Genomic DNA, 18,917 nt, shown 5'->3' on the forward strand with positions numbered 1-18,917 from the left:
ATGTATGGACAGTATCTAGTGAGGAAACACTAGAGCTACTCGTTGATACACATTTCCCGGGAATTTCTCCAAGGAAAACGTGGCGCCAGAAGAGGTTGTCATTGTCGGAGGTTATCAGGGATCATGATCCCCTGATGATGTATCACCGGTTGAATTACAAGCTGTGTCTGATAGACTGGTTTCCTGGCTTAGGGAGATATAATCTGTTTGTATCGCCATGTTGTATATTCATGTGGGATGGAAATACACGAAGGTCATCTTCATTCCGAAAGCAGGAAAACATTACCACACCACAGTCTGTCATCCTTTATGTTGAAGACTTTTGAGAGGTTGATATAAACATTTATTAGGGCAAAGATCCTTGGAGATCGCCTGTCGCGGCAGCAGCATGCATATAGTAAAGGCAAATCCACTGAAATAGCCCTTCACGACCTAGTCGGCTAACATAAAGGGTTCTCTCGCTGTCAAGGAATATACAATGGTAGCATTTCCTGACATTAAAGGTGCTTTCAATAATGTTAAACGGACGCCAATCATGAAGGAGTTGGAGTTTCTAGGCATCAAATCAACCGTACGAAAGTTTATTAATAACTTACATACTAAATGATGCATTACGACAGCCTTGGGAACTGTGGATCTAAAAAGTTGGGTCTGTAGAAGAATATAGCTATTTACAATATATTATTGTCTCTGGAAGAAACCGGTGTAAAAGTGGTCGCGTATGTTTATAATGTGACAATTGCGGTTAGGGGAAAGTTTCGCAGCACTCTAAGAGATATATTTTTTGATGCTCTACTTGCAACAGCGATGTGGGTTTCCGAAAGTGGTCTAGGTGTAAATCCGTGGAAGACAGAAGTTGTTTTTTTCAGCAGGAGATACAAGTTGCCTACAGAAAGCGCAAAATACCTGGGCGTTTTGCTGGACAGGAGAAAGGAAAGTGCAAGAAAGGCCACTCTTTCCCTATACATCTGCAAGAGAGCCATTGGCAAAAGTTGGGGATTTAGACCGCGCGTCTGGCATTGGGTATATACGTGGGTATATACAGTTGTCAGACCTATTATGCAATATATTGTTGTGGTCTGGTGGACGGAGCTTCACTGAATTTAATGTCATATCTTATGCTTTTGGACAGTGTGGCTAACCAAATTGCAGCAACCACTGCCTTGAGGTTAAGGAAGCTTTCTCATTGGTCATGTGGCGTCTACGGACACTGTGTTAAACTTCATAAAATATCCGATGTTCCAGGGAGTGTGGATTACACGCTACCTTAGCCGCTTTTCGATAAAAATTACTGTACCACTATTCCTGATAGAACCGATTGGAACTACGATATCCCTGGTAACAGAAGTTGTATAGATTCTATACAGATGGTTTCAAACTAAACGACCTGGTGGGCTTTGGGGTGTACTCTAAAGATCTAGAACTGGTCATATCGAAGAGGTTACCCGACGAATGATAGATCGTCACAAAGACGGTACTGTGAGCATTTGAAAAGTTCTACCACTTTGAAGTCACTGGCTAGAACAAACGTCTAATTCACTATGTCCATCAAAACATGTCACTGTCTGATCGGTAAACATGCAGACAGACTGAATGTTGCAAGTAAAGACTATTTATGAAGCTGTGAGTACTTCGAGGAAGAAGAGACTATACAACGTCTTCTGTGTGTGTGTCCCGCACTGGCAGTCAGAAGGAGTTCCACATTCGCAAGTTGTTGGGCTTTTAAATGCGATCTGGATGGTTCAACGGAATAAACAAAAAGGCATATTTCTTTTTCTGTTCCTAAGGTTTCACAATATACAAATACGTCTAAGTGAGTCTGATGGCAGACGTCCACTTAAACCTAACCTAACCTACGTTGCCAAACACGGTGTCAACTTTTTGAACTTCAAACGAATAGTAAACGCATTTCTTACATATTTATGTACATTTGTGGCAATTTTAGACACGCATTTTTTGTTTACAAATACTAATATCATTTTACTTGATATTTTATTTCAGAAAATTTAAAGGAATTGAGTTCTGAACTCAAATAAAAAAAATTAAAATAAGAGATAAGATGTAATATACAACTTCTAAAATTATTTTCGACATTTTTAGGAAGCAGCCAACTTTATGGAAAACAGCAGAACATGTTCGCCGTTTTTCCACAAAATTACTGCCGTCCCATTTATAGTAGACTTTCTGTTGTTGCAACATTGATTTTACTTTCAAATTTCTCTGAGAGTTGCTTTTTTGCAAATTGTACACAAGCCTTTGAATTGAAGGTGCAACCATAAAATCTAGATGTTTGTTAGATTACAAAGTTAAGGACATTTTTAGTCTGTGTATTGTAAAAGAGGGCACAGCGGAGCATACCTGGTTGGGCTTGTATTTATTATAAGTGACTGGCATGATAAGAAGCATTATTTTTTTCAATTATTATGCGTACTGGAGATAGCCGGAAGAAACAACAAGCATGTGCATATATCTAATTATTATTATTGTAGCCGTTGAGTGGAGCGGACATGTTTTTATTTCGCTCCTCAAAGAAAAAACATGCGGATATCGGGGTAGGTACTACCTATTATGAAAAAATTTAAAGTCTATTTGGAGTAGGCTAGAAATGGACTCCAAAGGCCAAACAGATGCGTTGGTAGCGTCAGACCGTAGCATGTTGTTCTCCCCTCCTATAGGTGTGGGTGCCTTGGCACCTGTTGTCGAGAGTAATGCTTCAAACGCACCACTAGTTGTGAGACTAATTAATGAGGACGAGACGGATTAATCAGAGGGATGCGCAGTTCGACCCCAGCCTTTAAGTAAGGTGGTGTTTTCGACTCGGATCGGAACTCCACTTTTACTGGAAAAAGAATCAGATCTCCCGAAGAGCATAACAGAGAGGAGCTGACTTATGCAGTCATCAATATCGGCAGTGCATCCGGTAGGATTCACCCAGATTATTGGTCCCAAGTGGAGGATCTGGTTAACGATCGGAACGATTCGAACATGTGTGTAACTCTGTAGAGGGTCCACCCATACAAATGATGAGCTGCGATTATAGAGGGGACATCTTTACGCTGCGTTTTACGTCGGCACAATGTATTGATACCGTCAGAGGTTTCCACACTCCGTGGGAAGGCGCAACGCTCGACCTGGTGAGAAATATGGATATCCCCCAGCTTACAAAGGCGACGGTCTTCATCAAGAGACGGGGCAGTAAATTTGCGACGGGACGCATGTTGGGATTCTTGGGCAAGCAAAACCAAGGTTTGGTCGCAGAGAAGTGGGACGTCTTCCAAAGGGAGGAGAAGGAGGAAATAACTCTCCTTGTGGATGGCATTGGCATGGCGCACTACGGGTGCAAGACTGTCTTTTTCAAGGTTGAGAAGACTAGGATAGGCAGAAATGCAGTGGCAGGCGACTCAATACCACCTAACGAACTGGGGGCTAACGACGAGACAATCACCGCCTCTCTCAATATTTAGAAGACTAGGATAAGCAAAGATTCTAATACTAAAATATTGGGCAGTGCAGTGGGGAGACCCAACTCAGCCTAGCAAACAGGGACCCATCACCTACTTTAAGATTCAGAAGACAAGGATAGGTAAAGATCCTAATAATGAAACATTAGGCAGCGCAGCGACAGGAGTCTAAATGCAGCCTAGCGAACAGGGAGCCGACGATGGTTCCATCACCTACTCCCAGGAAGCCCATTTACTTAAGACTTGGAAGACTAAAATAGGCAAAGATTCTTGTATTGCGTCATCAGGCAGTACAGGGAATGGAAACTCAATACGCCCTAACGAACAGAGACCCGACGATGGAACCATTATTAACTTTCTTAAGATTCGGAAGACTAAGATAGGCAAAGAACCTAATACGACATCAGGCAGTGCGGTGACAGGAAAGTCAACACTTACTTCCAAGATGCTCATTTACTGGATGACCAATAATTGAGGTAATCCAGATAAACCTCCACCGGAGGTCCTTTCGAATCTCCGACAACGCCACATACGTCAGAGCTGGTGAGATCAGCAAAAAAGACAGGAAACGAGGTACTAATAGGGTGCGATGTAAACTCTCACCACATTTCGTGGCGTAGCACCAACACTATTAAGCGGGGGCAAACCCTGGCAGATTTCTTCAATACTAACGACCTAATAACACTCAATATTGGTAACACCGCTACCTTTGTTAATAGGATTTAGGAGGAGGTTTAAGATGTGGCGATATGTTCGATGTGATATGTTTTTAATATTCCAATCGATGAGATCCAGGATTGGACGGTCTCCATAGTCTCTTTCTCCGACCATCGCTACTTTAGGTTTAGAACAGCACGGCCAGCGCTGAAACCGATAAGCTTCCGGAAAAAGTTGAAAGTGGACAGAAGAGGACTTGGGCAAGATAATTTAGATTGTCCAAGCATAGAAGACATTGACGAAAATGTCAACAGAATTACGGCTGCACTTGTGGGGGCTTTCGAAGATAGTTTTACTCCGCGGGAAAGGAAATCGAACCAAGAGAAACCCTGGATGACCGGGGAGATTCGCAACATTGGGAAAGAGGTCCACAGACTTTTTAACAGAGCACATCGTAAAAAAGCGGAAGTTTATTGGGATGAGTATTACACATGGCTCAAGGAAGACAACAAGATTCCCAGAACGGCAAAACGTGCCTCCTGGAAGCTTTTCTGCGAACAGGTCGAAAGCGCTAATGGCTCCGCCAAGATAAAAAGGTTTGTCTCAAAGACCCATGTCCAAACTGAATCTTTAGTAGAGAGGACATGTTAAGACTTTTGACGAAAACTCATTTTCCAGAGGATACGACGGGACTCACGGAGAGGATACGACGGGACTCCAGAGGATACGACGGGACTCACGGAGACAACGGAATCATGGAATAATGATGTTGACCGAAGGTTTATGATTACGGAATTTATGGTGAAGGAATCCTTGAGGAGCTTCAAACCATTTAAGTCACCCGGACCTGATGGAATGTTTTCGGCGTTACTACCGAAGGAGACAGACTATTTGGCGTCCCACCTGGTCAATATTTTCACAGTGTGCCTGGGACTTGCATATATTTGCGAAAGCCTTGCAGCAGGCATGGGTGATATTTATACCCAAGCCGAGTAAGTCAAGTTAAGCGACACCAAAGTCTACAAACCTATAAGCCTTACGTCCTTTCTACTAAAAACCATGGAACGTAGTATGGACACCATGAAGAGGAAAGGTAGGTGGAGACTGCCCTACACGAGGTTGTGCGTAAAATAGAAGAATCCTTCGATGCCAAAACGTACACACTAGCGATATGCATTGACATTGAGGGGGCTTTTAACAATGTTCGGACCGACACATTGATCCAATACTTAGACCAGTACCGGGTGGACCGGGTCCTAAGCGACTGGATAAACCATATGCTAAGGAACAAGAGGATGAATTGTGCGTCTCATAACATAAATATAAGGGAGAAAGTGGCATAAGGCATGCCGCAGGGGGGCATTTTATCGCCACTCCTATGGGTGACCACCATAAATGACCTACTACGGATGCTGACTGAGGAAGGCTTTGAACCGTTCTGCTATGCAGATGATATTATAATACTTCTAAAGGGTAAGGATCCGAACCAGATATGCAGAAGGGCCGAAAGGATCTTGCATATGACATATGACTGGGCAAGACCCAAAGGTCTCAGATATCCGACCCATTGACATACAGATTAAGAGTGAGACAGCCACTGCGGCTACGAGACGTAAGGGAGAATGGGTTAAGGACGGGAGCAGCTCATACCATCGCGGTATAATCGAGGCGACGATAGGAAACCTGGAAGGAAGGGAAGAGGTTTCCGATCGGATACCTGAGATGGAGCATGAAGTCGAGTGCGAGGCACTGCTGCCATCGGCACAGTCTTGCATTGGGGGAACCCTAGCATTGCCATCTGGAAGATCATGTTACGCGGATGGATCAAAGCTAGAGGACAGAGTGGGCCTGGGGGTCTACATTGAGATCTCAGGGACTGAAATCTGTTTTAGACTGCCTGCCCACAATACGGTCTTACAGGCGGAGATCCGGGCGATCGCGGAATGCGTGAAGTGGTGTGGTGCTAACGCGAGGACGTCGAGTATGATCATCTTCGCCGACAGTAAAATTGTCATAAAGGCAGTAACAACCAGGACGCTAAGGTCACGAACAGTCTTGCAGTGTAAGAAGAAGATTAACGCCATCTTTGATGATGGCAAAATCCGCATCGTTTGGGTGCCCGGCCATAACGGAGTAAGGGAAAATGAAAGGGCAGACGATTTGGCGGTGAAGGTTAGAGAACTGCCGTCTATAAATTTAGTTAACCCGAAGCCTTTCGGGTCGACGGAGTCCGAGTTAAGGGAGTGGGCGTAGAATGCGCATGTAACATTGTGGAACAGCGAAACGGTCGATAGGACGGGGAAATGCTATGGGGGGATACAGACCGTGAGAAGACGAGGTTATTACTGAAAGGAAGAGCGCACAACAAGCCGACTACTCGCTTAGGTGTACGTCCAGTGGCATGGGGCGTATTAATTTCTGCACCCTAACCTAACTTATCTAATTACCGAGTAAGAAGGAAAATAAGCAATTTTTTGCCTTTGTAATATTAAACGTAACAAGCGCATTTGGTAGGTATGTTAAGTTCCGCTGTAATTTATGTACTCTAACGTTAATGTATTAAAACTGTGACTCGATTTTTTGAAATTGGGGTGTCGAAATTGCAACATCGGCACACATTTCTTCAAAACTGCAGATTTTCCTCCAAATTTATCTGGTGGTGGATGTAAACGTTCGCAACTTATTGGGCGATCTGGATGGTTAAACGAAAGAACCTAGAGGAGTTTTTCCTGTTTCCGGGGTATCACAATGAATGAAAATGTCTAAGTTAGTCGGGTGCAGACTGTCACTATAACCTAACCATAGCACAACACCATTTTTAAACTACAATTTTTTCATACACGCAAAAAAAATAAGATTGTTGGTTTTAGCAAACATCTGCTGCTTATATTGCTTATTATATTACACAATTTTAACCTTTGAAGGATACACTTTCATATTTTGAACATTTAGACGATATTTTACTAAATTCCTGAGGAATTGGTAAAATAAGATGCAATATACAAGTTTTAAAAGTATTTTTGACATTTTGAGGCTGCAATCAATATTTTACCATCTGAAAACTGCAGAAAATGTTTGCTGGATTAGCAAAAAAATTACCGCTGTTACCATTACCATTTTCAACAGACTTTTGTTCTTACTTTCAAGAAATTTCTTTGAGTGCTTTTCATGCCCAAGAACCTCATATATTTCGCTCTGAGAATTTTTCTCAAATGTTTTATAATTTTTACTATGTATCGCTTCCTCCAAACGTTTCTTTGCTGAGCTATCCGCAAATGAAATTCTCCAAATACCTCAAATCAAATTAGACATGATGCTTTCATATGCCCACATCCTGTTCTCCTGCATTGAAGGGGATCAATATGCACTATTTCTACTTATTTTTTATCTAAATGCCAACATAGCTACAGAGCGGGACCAATTTTATAGAAATATAATCTCCCATTGGTGCAGCAGTCTTTTAGTAGCTCTTAGTATTATTATTAAATACATGTTAGGCAACGTTTTTAACATTTAAAACAAAAGATATTAAAAACGTTGCTTTTGTTTTGAACGACACTGTATATCACCTGCACAAATCTGAACTGATTTGCTTCAAACGTACGCATACAAGTCATATTTTGTCTGGGCCGATGTAAACGTTATATTAACTTTTAGGATTAATAGTGCGGATCAAACCATCCATACTATGAATTCGGAAAATACTCTATTACAATGATACAAAAACCAAAAAATTCTTAAAAAATCAATTTAGAAAAATTATTTGATAGAAGTAGTTATTCAGGTCTGTTCCAGGTTTTGCCCTTCATTCTTTCAAACCTTGCCACATAAAAGCTTATATGTACACTTTATCAAATTTCTATTCAGTAAGAGGGACCTCAAGTGAATTCAACCCTTAATTTTTTTGAGTTTTACGCAAAGCAATTTTTTGGGTTTTACGAATTCGAAAACCAGAACAGCCCTGATAGAATATGATTATAAAATTCAAGAAAAACGATATACTTACGAAAGTTCGGCGAATCTGCTAACAGTTTCTTTGTGTCCACTTATGTGATGAACAAGACCTTTTGCCATATGGGAAGCTTTACTTCGTAAAGATTTTACAAAATTCCTTAAAGTAAAGAAGAAACAACAAATAACTGTAAATTAATATTTCAAAAATAATCTTATCTTTAAGTGGCAAAGTTTTTCAGAGTACAATTTTACCAAACTTTGCATAATTTAATAATTTTTAATGATTTCAAATATCACAGACTTTTGGGCCGACGTTATATTAGCTATTAGGATAAAGATTAAAATATACATACTATGAATTCGGACAATATCAAATCGCAATTATGATTTTAAACAAAAAATTAACTTCTCAAATAGCCAAAAGTGTACATTAATATATAGGACACTAGCTGACCCGGGCCCGCTCCGCTGCGCCTTCTTTTACTTTATATGGAACAAAACTTTCCTTGGAATATTTATTTTCGACAATTAAATATCTTTTAGTGAAATATCATGCAAACTTGACTAACAGTTTACCAATATAAATGCCTTTATCTGAATCATACATGATCTTTATTAGTGTATGAATTTAAGTATGGATGTAAGGTGTACTCCATTCTTAAAATACTTCATTTCAGCCCGATATTCTCATGATGTCTGATTTAGTGGTGTTTTCGGGGGAGAAGTGGTCCCCCAGATACTTGGCCCAGAAAAAATATCCGCATCGTTCTCTTCTCTTAAACGCCATTTATTTAAACTCCATATAGCCATTGGCCTAAGAGGAGTTTACAGCATGAGGCGTCCCCAAACACATGGCCCCAAAATACGTTATCAATTCGTTTGCTAATCTCAAATACCTTTCATTTGAGCCACATATTGGCATGGTCGAAAATTTTTTTTCCTTTGGGGGTGTTTTGGGAAAGATGTGATGCCCTAAATACATGGTCCTACATTTGGGTATCAAATTCGTATTCTACTCCCAAATACCTTTATTTGAACCCCATATTGCTGTATGTGGGATATTTTAGGAAAGGGGCAGACCCCCAGAAAATTGGTCCCAAAAATGGATATCAATTCTTGCTCTACCCCCCAATACCTTTCATTTAAGCTCCACATTGACATGGTCGGTAAATATGCCCGATTTAGGTGTGTTTTGCGGTGGGCCCCTAAACACTAAGCCCGGAAAAAATATCATTGCATTCAAAATTGGATATCATATTCGTTTTCTAATCTCATTTAAACTCCTTATTGCAAAAGTCAGCAAATGTGTCCGGTTTGGGGTATTGGCCCTAAAAACTATGAATATTAAGTTCCACTCTCTTTAAGACCCAAATTGTCTTGGCGAGCAAATATTGGGTTACCCAAAAAGTAATTGCGGATTTTTCATATAGTCGGCATTGACAAATTTTTTCACAGCTTGTGACTCTGTAATTGCATTCTTTCTTCTGTCAGTTATCAGCTGTTACTTTTAGCTTGCTTTAGAAAAACAGTGTAGAAAAAGTATATTTGAATAAAGTTCATTCTAAGTTTTATTAAAAATGCATTTACTTTCTTTTAAAAAATCCGCAATTACTTTTTGGGCAACCCAATATGTCCTATTTGGGGGTTATTATGGTGGTGGGACGTCCGCTAGACAGTTGGCCCCTAATGTTGATATCAGATACGTGGTCTACTCCCACATATCTTTAATTTGAGCCCCATATTTCCATAGTCGGCAAACATGACCGGCTTGGGGGGTGTCTTGTGGGATGGGCGGCCACTCAGTGAGTTGGCCTTGAAAATATATATCGGATTCGTGTTTCACTTTAAAAACCCTCTTATTTGAGCCTCATATTGCAATAGTCAGAAAGTACTTACTATTTGGGTGGAGTTGCGGGGGTGGGGTGGCCCCATAGACACTCTTTCCGAATATTGATATCAAATTTGTGCTTTACTCCCAAAAACCTTTCATTTGAGCTCCATATTGCTATGGTCGTAAATTTGTCCCCTTTGGGGGATGTTTTTGGTGATAGGCGTTGGTGATAGACAGTTGGTCCCACATTTGGATATCAGATTCGTATTCTACATTCAAATACTTTTTATTGAAGCCCATATTCCCATGGTCAGTAAATAAGTCCTGTTTGGGGGGTGTTTTGGGAAAGGGGTGGACCCCCAGAAACATGGTCCCACATTTGGATATCAGATTCGTATTCTACTCGCAAATACCTTTCATTTGAGTCCCATATTGCCATTATGGGTAAATATGTCCGATTTGGGGTGTTTTGGGGGTTGGGTGGTGTTGTGGGGTGGCTCCATAGACACTTTTCTCGAATATTGATATCAGATTTGTGCTTTACTCCCAAAGACATTTCATTTGAGCCCCATATTGCTATGGTCGTAAATTTGTCCCCTTTGGGGGAGGTTTTTGGGGAGAAGCGGCCCCCAAACACTTGGTCTCATAGTTGGATATCAGATTCTAATTATACACTCAAATACCTTTTATTTAAGCCCCATATTGCCATGGTCAGTAAATAAGTCCTGTTTGGGGGTGTTTTGGGGAAGGGGTGGACCCCCAGAAACGTGGTCCCACATTTGGATATCAGATTCGTATTCTACTTACAAATGCCTTTCATTTGAGTCCCATATTGCCATGGTCGGTAAATATGTCCGATTTAGGGGTGTTTTGGGGGTTGGGGTGGTCTCCTAGCACTTGGTTCGACAAATGGATATCAGATACGGTTTCTTATCCTAAATACCTTTCATTTGAGTGCCATATTGTCGTGATTGCTCTAAATATATGTTTGATAGGTTTTAGGGTGGGGCGGCCCCCTTAGGTACCCCATCCGAAATTTGGATACCAAATTTTTATTTTTAGGGTACTATATGAGAGCACACAAAATTTCGCTTAAATCGCACCACCCATCTCCGAGATCTGGCGTTTTTGAAAATTAGGGTAAGGGGGAGGGTCCGCCCCCCTTCAGATATCAAAAATGTATTACCCACAAAATTTCGCTTAAATCGCACCACCAATCTCCGAGATCTGGCGTTTTTGAAAATTAGGGTAAGGGGGAGGGTCCGCCCCCCTTCAGATATCAAAAAATGTATTACCCTATTTTCACCACGGTATCATTATGCACCATCTGTGAAAATTTCAAGAAAATCGGTTCAGCCGTTTCTGAGTCTATAAGGAACACACAAACATACAAACAAACGAACAAACAAACCTACAAAATACACAAATTGATTTTTATATATAAGATGCCTTAGCGATCGGTTAGGTGTTCAAAAATTGAAAAAGTGTTCACTTTGCAGGTAAACAATCCTATAGTATACAACCAGCTGACAGTGTTTACTGATATCAGCTAAATTATTTTTTCTGAGTGTATTTGATAAATTTGCACCTATTTTAGCAATAGTTCCAACTGGTATAGCAAAGTATTTGCAATCTTTCAACAGCAAGCCGACTGCCGAAATGTCTGTTGTTTACTGGTGTTTTGTAACTTTCCTCTTATTCCGGTTGTATGAACAAATATTTAGGGATTTTCAATATAAAGTTATTTCTTGCTTTTTTAACACTTTTGGGTTTTTAATTTGAAATGGGGAATGTGCAAGATAGACTTAATTTGTGTTTTATGTTCTGTATGTTTCTAATGGCACCACACAGGTAGGTTAGGTTAGGTTGAAAAGAGGGCGTGGATATTAATCCGCCCATCCCACTATGGACATACACCTAAGCCAATAATCGGCTTGTTGTGCGCTCTGATTATTAAAAAGTAACCTCGAAAAAGAAACACTATGTTACGAATTCCGTGCTACTTACAAAATTCTAAATTGTTTTCCGTACCAAGGCCCCAAGTTGGTCCATGTCTGGTACTGGGTCGCTACCTAATTTCCGGTGTCTGTTAGCCGCGAGAGTCTTTCTTTCAAGTTTTCATACCCTCTACCATAGGATGAGGGTATACTAATTTCATCATTCCGTTTGAAACACCTGGAACTGTTAAAACTTCACTCGCTATAAAGGGCATAAAAAATAAAAAAAAACACTTGTTGATATATTTGCCGTTTATTACGGTTCAATACTGGTTGAAGACAAAAAAATAACAAAAAACAAAAATTCATATGCAACAAAGTGATTGATATTTGAATACCGATGTTAACGCTTGATTTAGTCAAATTCGCTTAAACGCATTGAAAAAGTCATTCAAAGAACTTGACAAATGTGATCCATGGTGGAGGTTATATAAGATTCGATCCGGCCGAAATTAGCACGCTTTTACTTGTTGTACTTAAATTAATTGACAGTTTTGCAAAGTAGTAATTCAGAAGAAGATAGAGAAGGAAGTCATCTTTGGTCCAATAGTTGGAAAGTTTAGCCTCCACGAGATAAAGTCCGATAATGGGTTGCGGCAAGTAGATTTCGCAGCGGCAAGATACATGGTAGTTAGAAGCACCAGATTTCAACATAAAAATATTCACAAAGCCACATCGCTGTCACCCAATCAAAACACGAGGAACCAAATTGATCACGTTGTGGTAGATGGAATGCATTCATCCAGCGTCTTAGATGTACGATCGATCCGTGGAACGAATACAAATTCGGATCATTTCCTTGTTGCAGCAAAGGCTGGCACCCGTTTGGCGAGGAAAGTACGATCCGACACTACACGGAACATTGGACACTGAAAAACTGCAAACACATCAGATGGCAACGGCATACTCCACTCGACTGACCCAACTGCTTTCATGCCCTCCTTGTTCCGATGAAACGGAAAGACGAGAGTGTGAGCGAATTGATGTACAGTAGTTAGAATGAAGTCCGGAAAATTTACCTTTGGTGCAGGCACAAAGACAAAGAAGGAAATCTGGTAACTGACACAGACAGCGTGTTGAGGATATGGAAAGAACATTTTACCACACTGCTAGTGTGTGACCCGACCGTAGAACAACAAGGCAGCAGGAGCCGACGGGTTGCCCGCTGATCTATTTAAAACCAGATATTCACACTACGCCAAATTCTGGAAAAGACCCGAGAAAGACAAATCAAAACCTACCATCTCTTTGGTGACTACAAAGCCGCTTTTGATACCCCTATACGTTCAAAGATATTTCAAGCCATGTCTGAGTTTGGTATCCCTGCAAAATTAATAAGACTCTGCAGGGTAACACTTGCTGATACACGTTCCTCAGTAAGAATAGGAAAGAATCTCTCCGAACCATTTAATGCCAAACGAGGTTTTAGACAAGGCGACAGTTTTGAAATAAAGCGAAGAATAATACTGGCAAACAGATGCTACTTTGGACTAAGTAAGCAGTTTAGGAACAAGGCCACCTCTCCACAGACGAAGATCATATACAAGACACGATACTACCCGTGTTGTTATATGGTTCAGAGGCATGGTTACTTGTGAAAGCAGACGAGGCAGTGCTTGGAGTGTTTAAGAGAAAGATTCTTCGTAAAATGTATGGACCAGTTTTCGTAAATGGAGAATATAGGGGTCGTATGAACCACGAGCGATATGAGCTGTATGACGACGATAGCATAGTTACAGGTATCAAAATACAATGGCTGTGTTGGCTAGGTCATATTGTCTCAATGGATGCTCCAGCAAAGAAGTCTTTTGAAGGCAAATACGGTGGTACACGCAAACCGAGACGACCAAAAGCCTGATGGGAGACACCTTGAAACTTGGTGTAAGATATTTTAGAATGAGCGCAGAAGATCGAGTCGCTTGGAACGCTGTTCTACGTTCGGCTAGTGGAACAAATTTTCTGTCATCACCAATTAAAGTAAGTAAAGTATTCAGACTTTTTTTTAAAGTAGGTTAGGTTGAAAATAGGGTGCAGATATTAATCCGCCCTATGCCACTATGGACATACACCTAAGCCAGTAATCGGCTTGTTGTGCGCTCTAAAAACTATAAAGTAACATCTAAAAAAAATTAAGTTAGGAATTCCGTGTCTAGCAGATACCTAAGTGCCGGTATCTGTTAGACGCGAAAGCCGGGCAATGAAAAGGAAATGCTCCAAAAGTAAGTTTTTAGGATTATTTTACTTTTCTTCCAATTTAAAATGATTATTTCAAAACTTTTTTACTTTTTCATTTACAATTCTTTTTTTCACTTGTTTCACAAATTATAATTTCTTTCTTTTGTAGCGTACTCATGCATTCATGCATTCCAAGAGTCAATGTTACTCGTAGCGTACTTATACTATAGAGTTAATGCCAGAACCAACAATTATGGTATAAATAAAGAGTGTGTCAAATTACACTAAACAACAGCAAACACGAGCCAATGCCCAAGCCATAGCTAAGCATAAGCAGCAATGTAAAGCCGCACCACTACGGTGGCCAGTGAACGCTTTTAACTGTCATGGCCGCTGAACTCTTTGTGCTGATGCCGCTATACTCTTGGGAAGAATGCAATGAACCATAAATAGCATTATGAGTTCACACGTGTTTTCTTGTATGCAGTAAGTAGAATTTTGTAGATGTAAGAGTATGTATGCATATATAAGTCTTAGAAATGCATTGATTTTTGGAAATCATCGATTTATGCTGACCGAGCCAATTCTAGCTATAAATTCGATGGTTCTCCACAATGCAAGTCATTCAATAAAGAATCACCAAACTAACCATGGGCTTAAAAAAACTCTAAGAGTGTTTCTATTCAAGGGCTCAGATGGCCCAATTATTCCTGCCTTATATTTGCATATTATATGGCGATTTTGTCACCTATGCGTAACTAAGATGCAAGCGATCCTGACTAGCGTATCCAAGCCGTAATCCAGCTCAAGCGTTTTATCAGCTGATATTCCAAAGGAAACACTGTCATACGGTCCGGGCAGTTCTATCCACGCCAAAGATCGTGGAGAAAAGAATGAGCAAACCAGGACCCAGACCATTGACGATTGAAGAATATTTAAAAGGACGTAAAAGAGGCCCATATCCAACCAAGAACCACCACCAATACCAAAAGTGAAAACACCCAAAATGAGGGGTTAAAAACACCTGGAAAATGATACGGAACAAATTTATCAATCTCCGAATGATAAACACCAACCCGCCACCCAAATGGGAAGCAGCAATACATAACCGTAAGAAAGATCAAAATATGAACTCGAAAGAAGTGGTAGATATGCACTCTTAGTGTTAGAAAGCTATAATTCGCTCTTGATAGTAAAAAAAACACATAACATAAAAAAAGAAAATTTGTAGCTATGTCGAAGTTCTATATATGCACTCTTAGGATAGGGAATCGGTTAGGTGCTCTAGAAAAAAGGCTTTCAACCATATAAGGTGTGATGGCTTCAAGGGCCGTGCGTTCGTATGTTGTATTTAAATCGTATTAATTGCGAAAACGCATCTATGATACAATTACCATATTAACCAAGCTCGACAACCCTGCTTATTAGCTTTACTTTTTTCCAAAGCATTTATTTTTGTGTAATAGCAGACATTCTGTCTGTGGTAAATTACACTTTCTTCCGTACCACACATGATTCTGTGCATCTGTTGGAAGTTGTATTGATGAGTGGGACCACGGAGCAACGGCGAGAGCCAATGCCGTTGTCTTAGCGTTCGAAGCCATCAATACAACTTCCAACAGATGCACAAAATCATGAATCTATGAACGAAGTTGCTGTTAAGTTCGTTAGCAGTTGCACAGAGACAACAGGACAATATAACTCTGTACTGTACTTAAGAAATAACTTCCTAGGGAGTTATGGAGGTAATAGTAGGAAGTTAAAAGCGAACTACCGTAATAAAAATAGCAAAAACAACAATAATTAAAACAACAGCAATTACAGAAACAACAGACAGAATAACAGTGGACAACCTACTCCGTCCATATATGGCAATCTTGATAATGAAAGTTCGGGAAACTCAGACACCCTACTAAGATTAGAACAGTAAATAAAAAAATGTATAATATCCGCCTTAATTTTAGCCTATTTGTATCTCTAAAAGTTAAACAGACACTGGAGCAGATGTTTCCCTAATAAAATCAAACAGCTCACCATTTCATGACATAAATAGAGAGCATATTTCAAATCTCAGCGGACTAGGAGAAGGTAAAATAGAAACCATCGGAATTACAGATTTTGATTTGAAGTTTAGAAACTATGAAATAGTTGGTATTTGGTATGGTAATTTTTCAAGTAGTCAATAATGATTGCCCAATACCATATCATTGAATCATTGGTATGGATTTCATGAAAAAATATAGGTAAGATGAGGTTAGGCCTAAGTGGCAGTCTTTCATCAGACTCACTTTGACGTTTTGGTCCATTGCAATAATTCTCTTATTCTTGCGCTACACCTTCCGACACAAAGGAAATGTCTAGTACCTCCAGCTTGTTCCTGGTAATAAAGGTCGGTTTATCCCCTTTATTACAAATCGCCAGATTGCAACTCATAATATATTCGATTAGCAGCTCACCCCTTTCGTTGACATCCGAACTTCCCCATATCTGGGGATGTGCGTTGGCATCACTTCCTATAATGAATTCCCTGCAGAAGCGGCTTCAACCAGCAACTTAAAGGCTGGCTACTACTGAATCTTCAGTGCTTAGCGACGGAAGAAGAAAAACATTTAGATTACTCTTTGCAAGAATACAGGCTCTGTGTCTCTCATTCCCCGGACCCTTAAGTTGTTGAAATCCCGGAATTCTTAGTTCACGAACCATTCCTCCACACACATAGGGTTCCTGGATAAGAACCACGTCAAACCCTCCTTTTGTGCCGCCGAAGTGGTCTTACAGTGATGGAGATTTATCTGCAGAAACCGGACCATAGCCAGGATTCAGAACTTCCACCACTGTTTCGTTAGCCTTAACTTCTGATTCCGCCAGGAGTTAATCCTCACAAGATTCGTTAGATCTTGTCATGATGAACTACCGTACGCAGCCAGGGGCAAGTGAGAAAGGTGTGGAACCACTCCTCCTCAGGACGCTAGACACTTGCGGAGTAGACGGTTCCTCCTCAGATACTTCAGTAGCTGCTGCTGTCAAAGAACTTTTTGAATCCCGCCCTTAACCGCTGGCGCACACCTTAACCCACACAGGATTGTCGGGTCCGTTTCGCTGCTTTCTCCTCTTTTTTCGATCGTTCAGTCTCCTGCAATCCGCCAGACTCTAGCGATGTAATCGATAGTTCCGCAGGCAAGTGTTCCGCAACAACTGCTGGGTAGTATGGATTCAGGATCTGAGGGAATCCTTAGTATCGAAGCATGCGCCATTGGTCGACAAAGAATATCTTCCTTCTTGACTAAATCTATTGCTGCGCCCGGCCAGATCTCACCAATCTTTTTCAGGGCGCAACGAAAGGCAATTAGTCTATATCGGTCCCGATACCAGCCTGTATCGTCATTATCTGGAGGAGACCCAGGAAATTCCGCAAGGACATCGGAGTATACTGAAGATAGTGTATTGACTATCCCACTTCAATTATTCTTAGGTATGCAACCCTGTTCTATTCCCTTGTCGACAACTGTCATCGCCAAACTATCCCTAGCGACATTAACTAGGTTCTTGAACCCATCTTACTATTGTTCGACCTAGTTCTTTAAGGCATGTGATGCCCTCCAAGTGACCACAGCCTGTTGGCTGACGGCAGTGCAGTTGTCGATTCTAGACGTGTGGTCTTTAGGGTAGCCTGGGCAGTGAATCCCCGAGCCCAATTTAGGGAGTCTTTCTACCTATTAATGAGAGTCTAAGGATCATTTGCACCAAGCCTCTCAATAAACCTGAGAGCGATGCGCTGTTTATTATTCCAACCTCTTAAAGAGGATGTTGATTTACCGGGGAAGGCCGATGGCCTACGCAAATCGAAGGCATGGGAAGATAGATTAGAATCAGCCTTGTCCTTAGGTTAGTTTGAAAAGAGGGTGCAGATATTAATCCGCCCCATTCCACTATGGACATACACCTATGCCAGTAATCGACTTGTTGTGCGCTCTAAATACAAAAAATGTATCCCCGAAAAAGGAAATTTAAGTTAGGAATTCCGTGCTACTTACAAAATCCTTAATTGTTTTCAATACCACTCCCCTAAGTTGCTTCATGTCTTGTATCATGTCCCCACGTAAGTACCGCTGTCTGTTAGCCGCGAAAGCCGCACAATGACATAGGAAATACTCCAACGTCTCATCATCTTTCCCACGTACCCTACACATGCATCACTTGCCGCACCGATTTTTCATATGTGAGCTCGTAGTTCTATGTGTTCCGTTATGGCACCAGAAGCTATAATGACCTATTTCTTACATCCATTCAGTAATAGCCTCCTCCTCTTACGGTCCGGATCACCCCATAGGATTTTCGCCGTCCCACCCACCGTTTCGCTGTCTCGTTTGTCGCCCACGCAATTAAATCGGACGGCGTCGACCCGAAAGGCTTGGACAGCAGTTTTCTGGACTTCACTGCCAAATCATTTGCCAGTTCAATACCCTCTTACTTCGTTATGGCACGGCACCCAATCGATGTAGACCCCCAGAACCATCTGGATCAAAGATCATGTTATATGGATGGATCCTAGCTTTGATCCATCCATATAACATGATCTTCCAAATGGCAATACTAGGGTTCCGTCAGCCCAAGACTGTGACGCTGGCAGCAGTGCCACGCACTCGACCTCAAGTGTCATCTCAGGTATTCGATCGGAAACCTCTTCCCTTACTTCCAGGTTTCCTATCGTCGCCTCTATTATACGATGGGTTGAGCTGCTCCCATCCTCAATCCATTCTCCCATTGTCTTAAGTCTTATAGCCGAAGTGGCTACCTCACATTTAATCTGTCAATGGGTCGGATATCTAGAATAGTCTCCAG

General features: G+C 41.0%; 1 protein-coding gene across 1 annotated transcript in view; it reads right to left on the reverse strand.

Annotated features, from left to right (window-relative positions):
* Positions 1 to 18,917, reverse strand: part of LOC106094757 (intermembrane lipid transfer protein Vps13D) — a 502,283-nt gene that overhangs the window by 373,790 nt on the left and 109,576 nt on the right. Inside the window, exon 8 of the mRNA XM_059360895.1 lies at positions 8,125 to 8,229. Coding sequence (XP_059216878.1) covers positions 8,125 to 8,229 — 105 coding nt within the window. The remainder of the gene's footprint in view (positions 1 to 8,124; positions 8,230 to 18,917) is intronic.

The sequence above is a fragment of the Stomoxys calcitrans genome, chromosome 1 (assembly GCF_963082655.1).
Source record: "Stomoxys calcitrans chromosome 1, idStoCalc2.1, whole genome shotgun sequence".
Lineage (NCBI taxonomy): Eukaryota > Metazoa > Arthropoda > Insecta > Diptera > Muscidae > Stomoxys > Stomoxys calcitrans.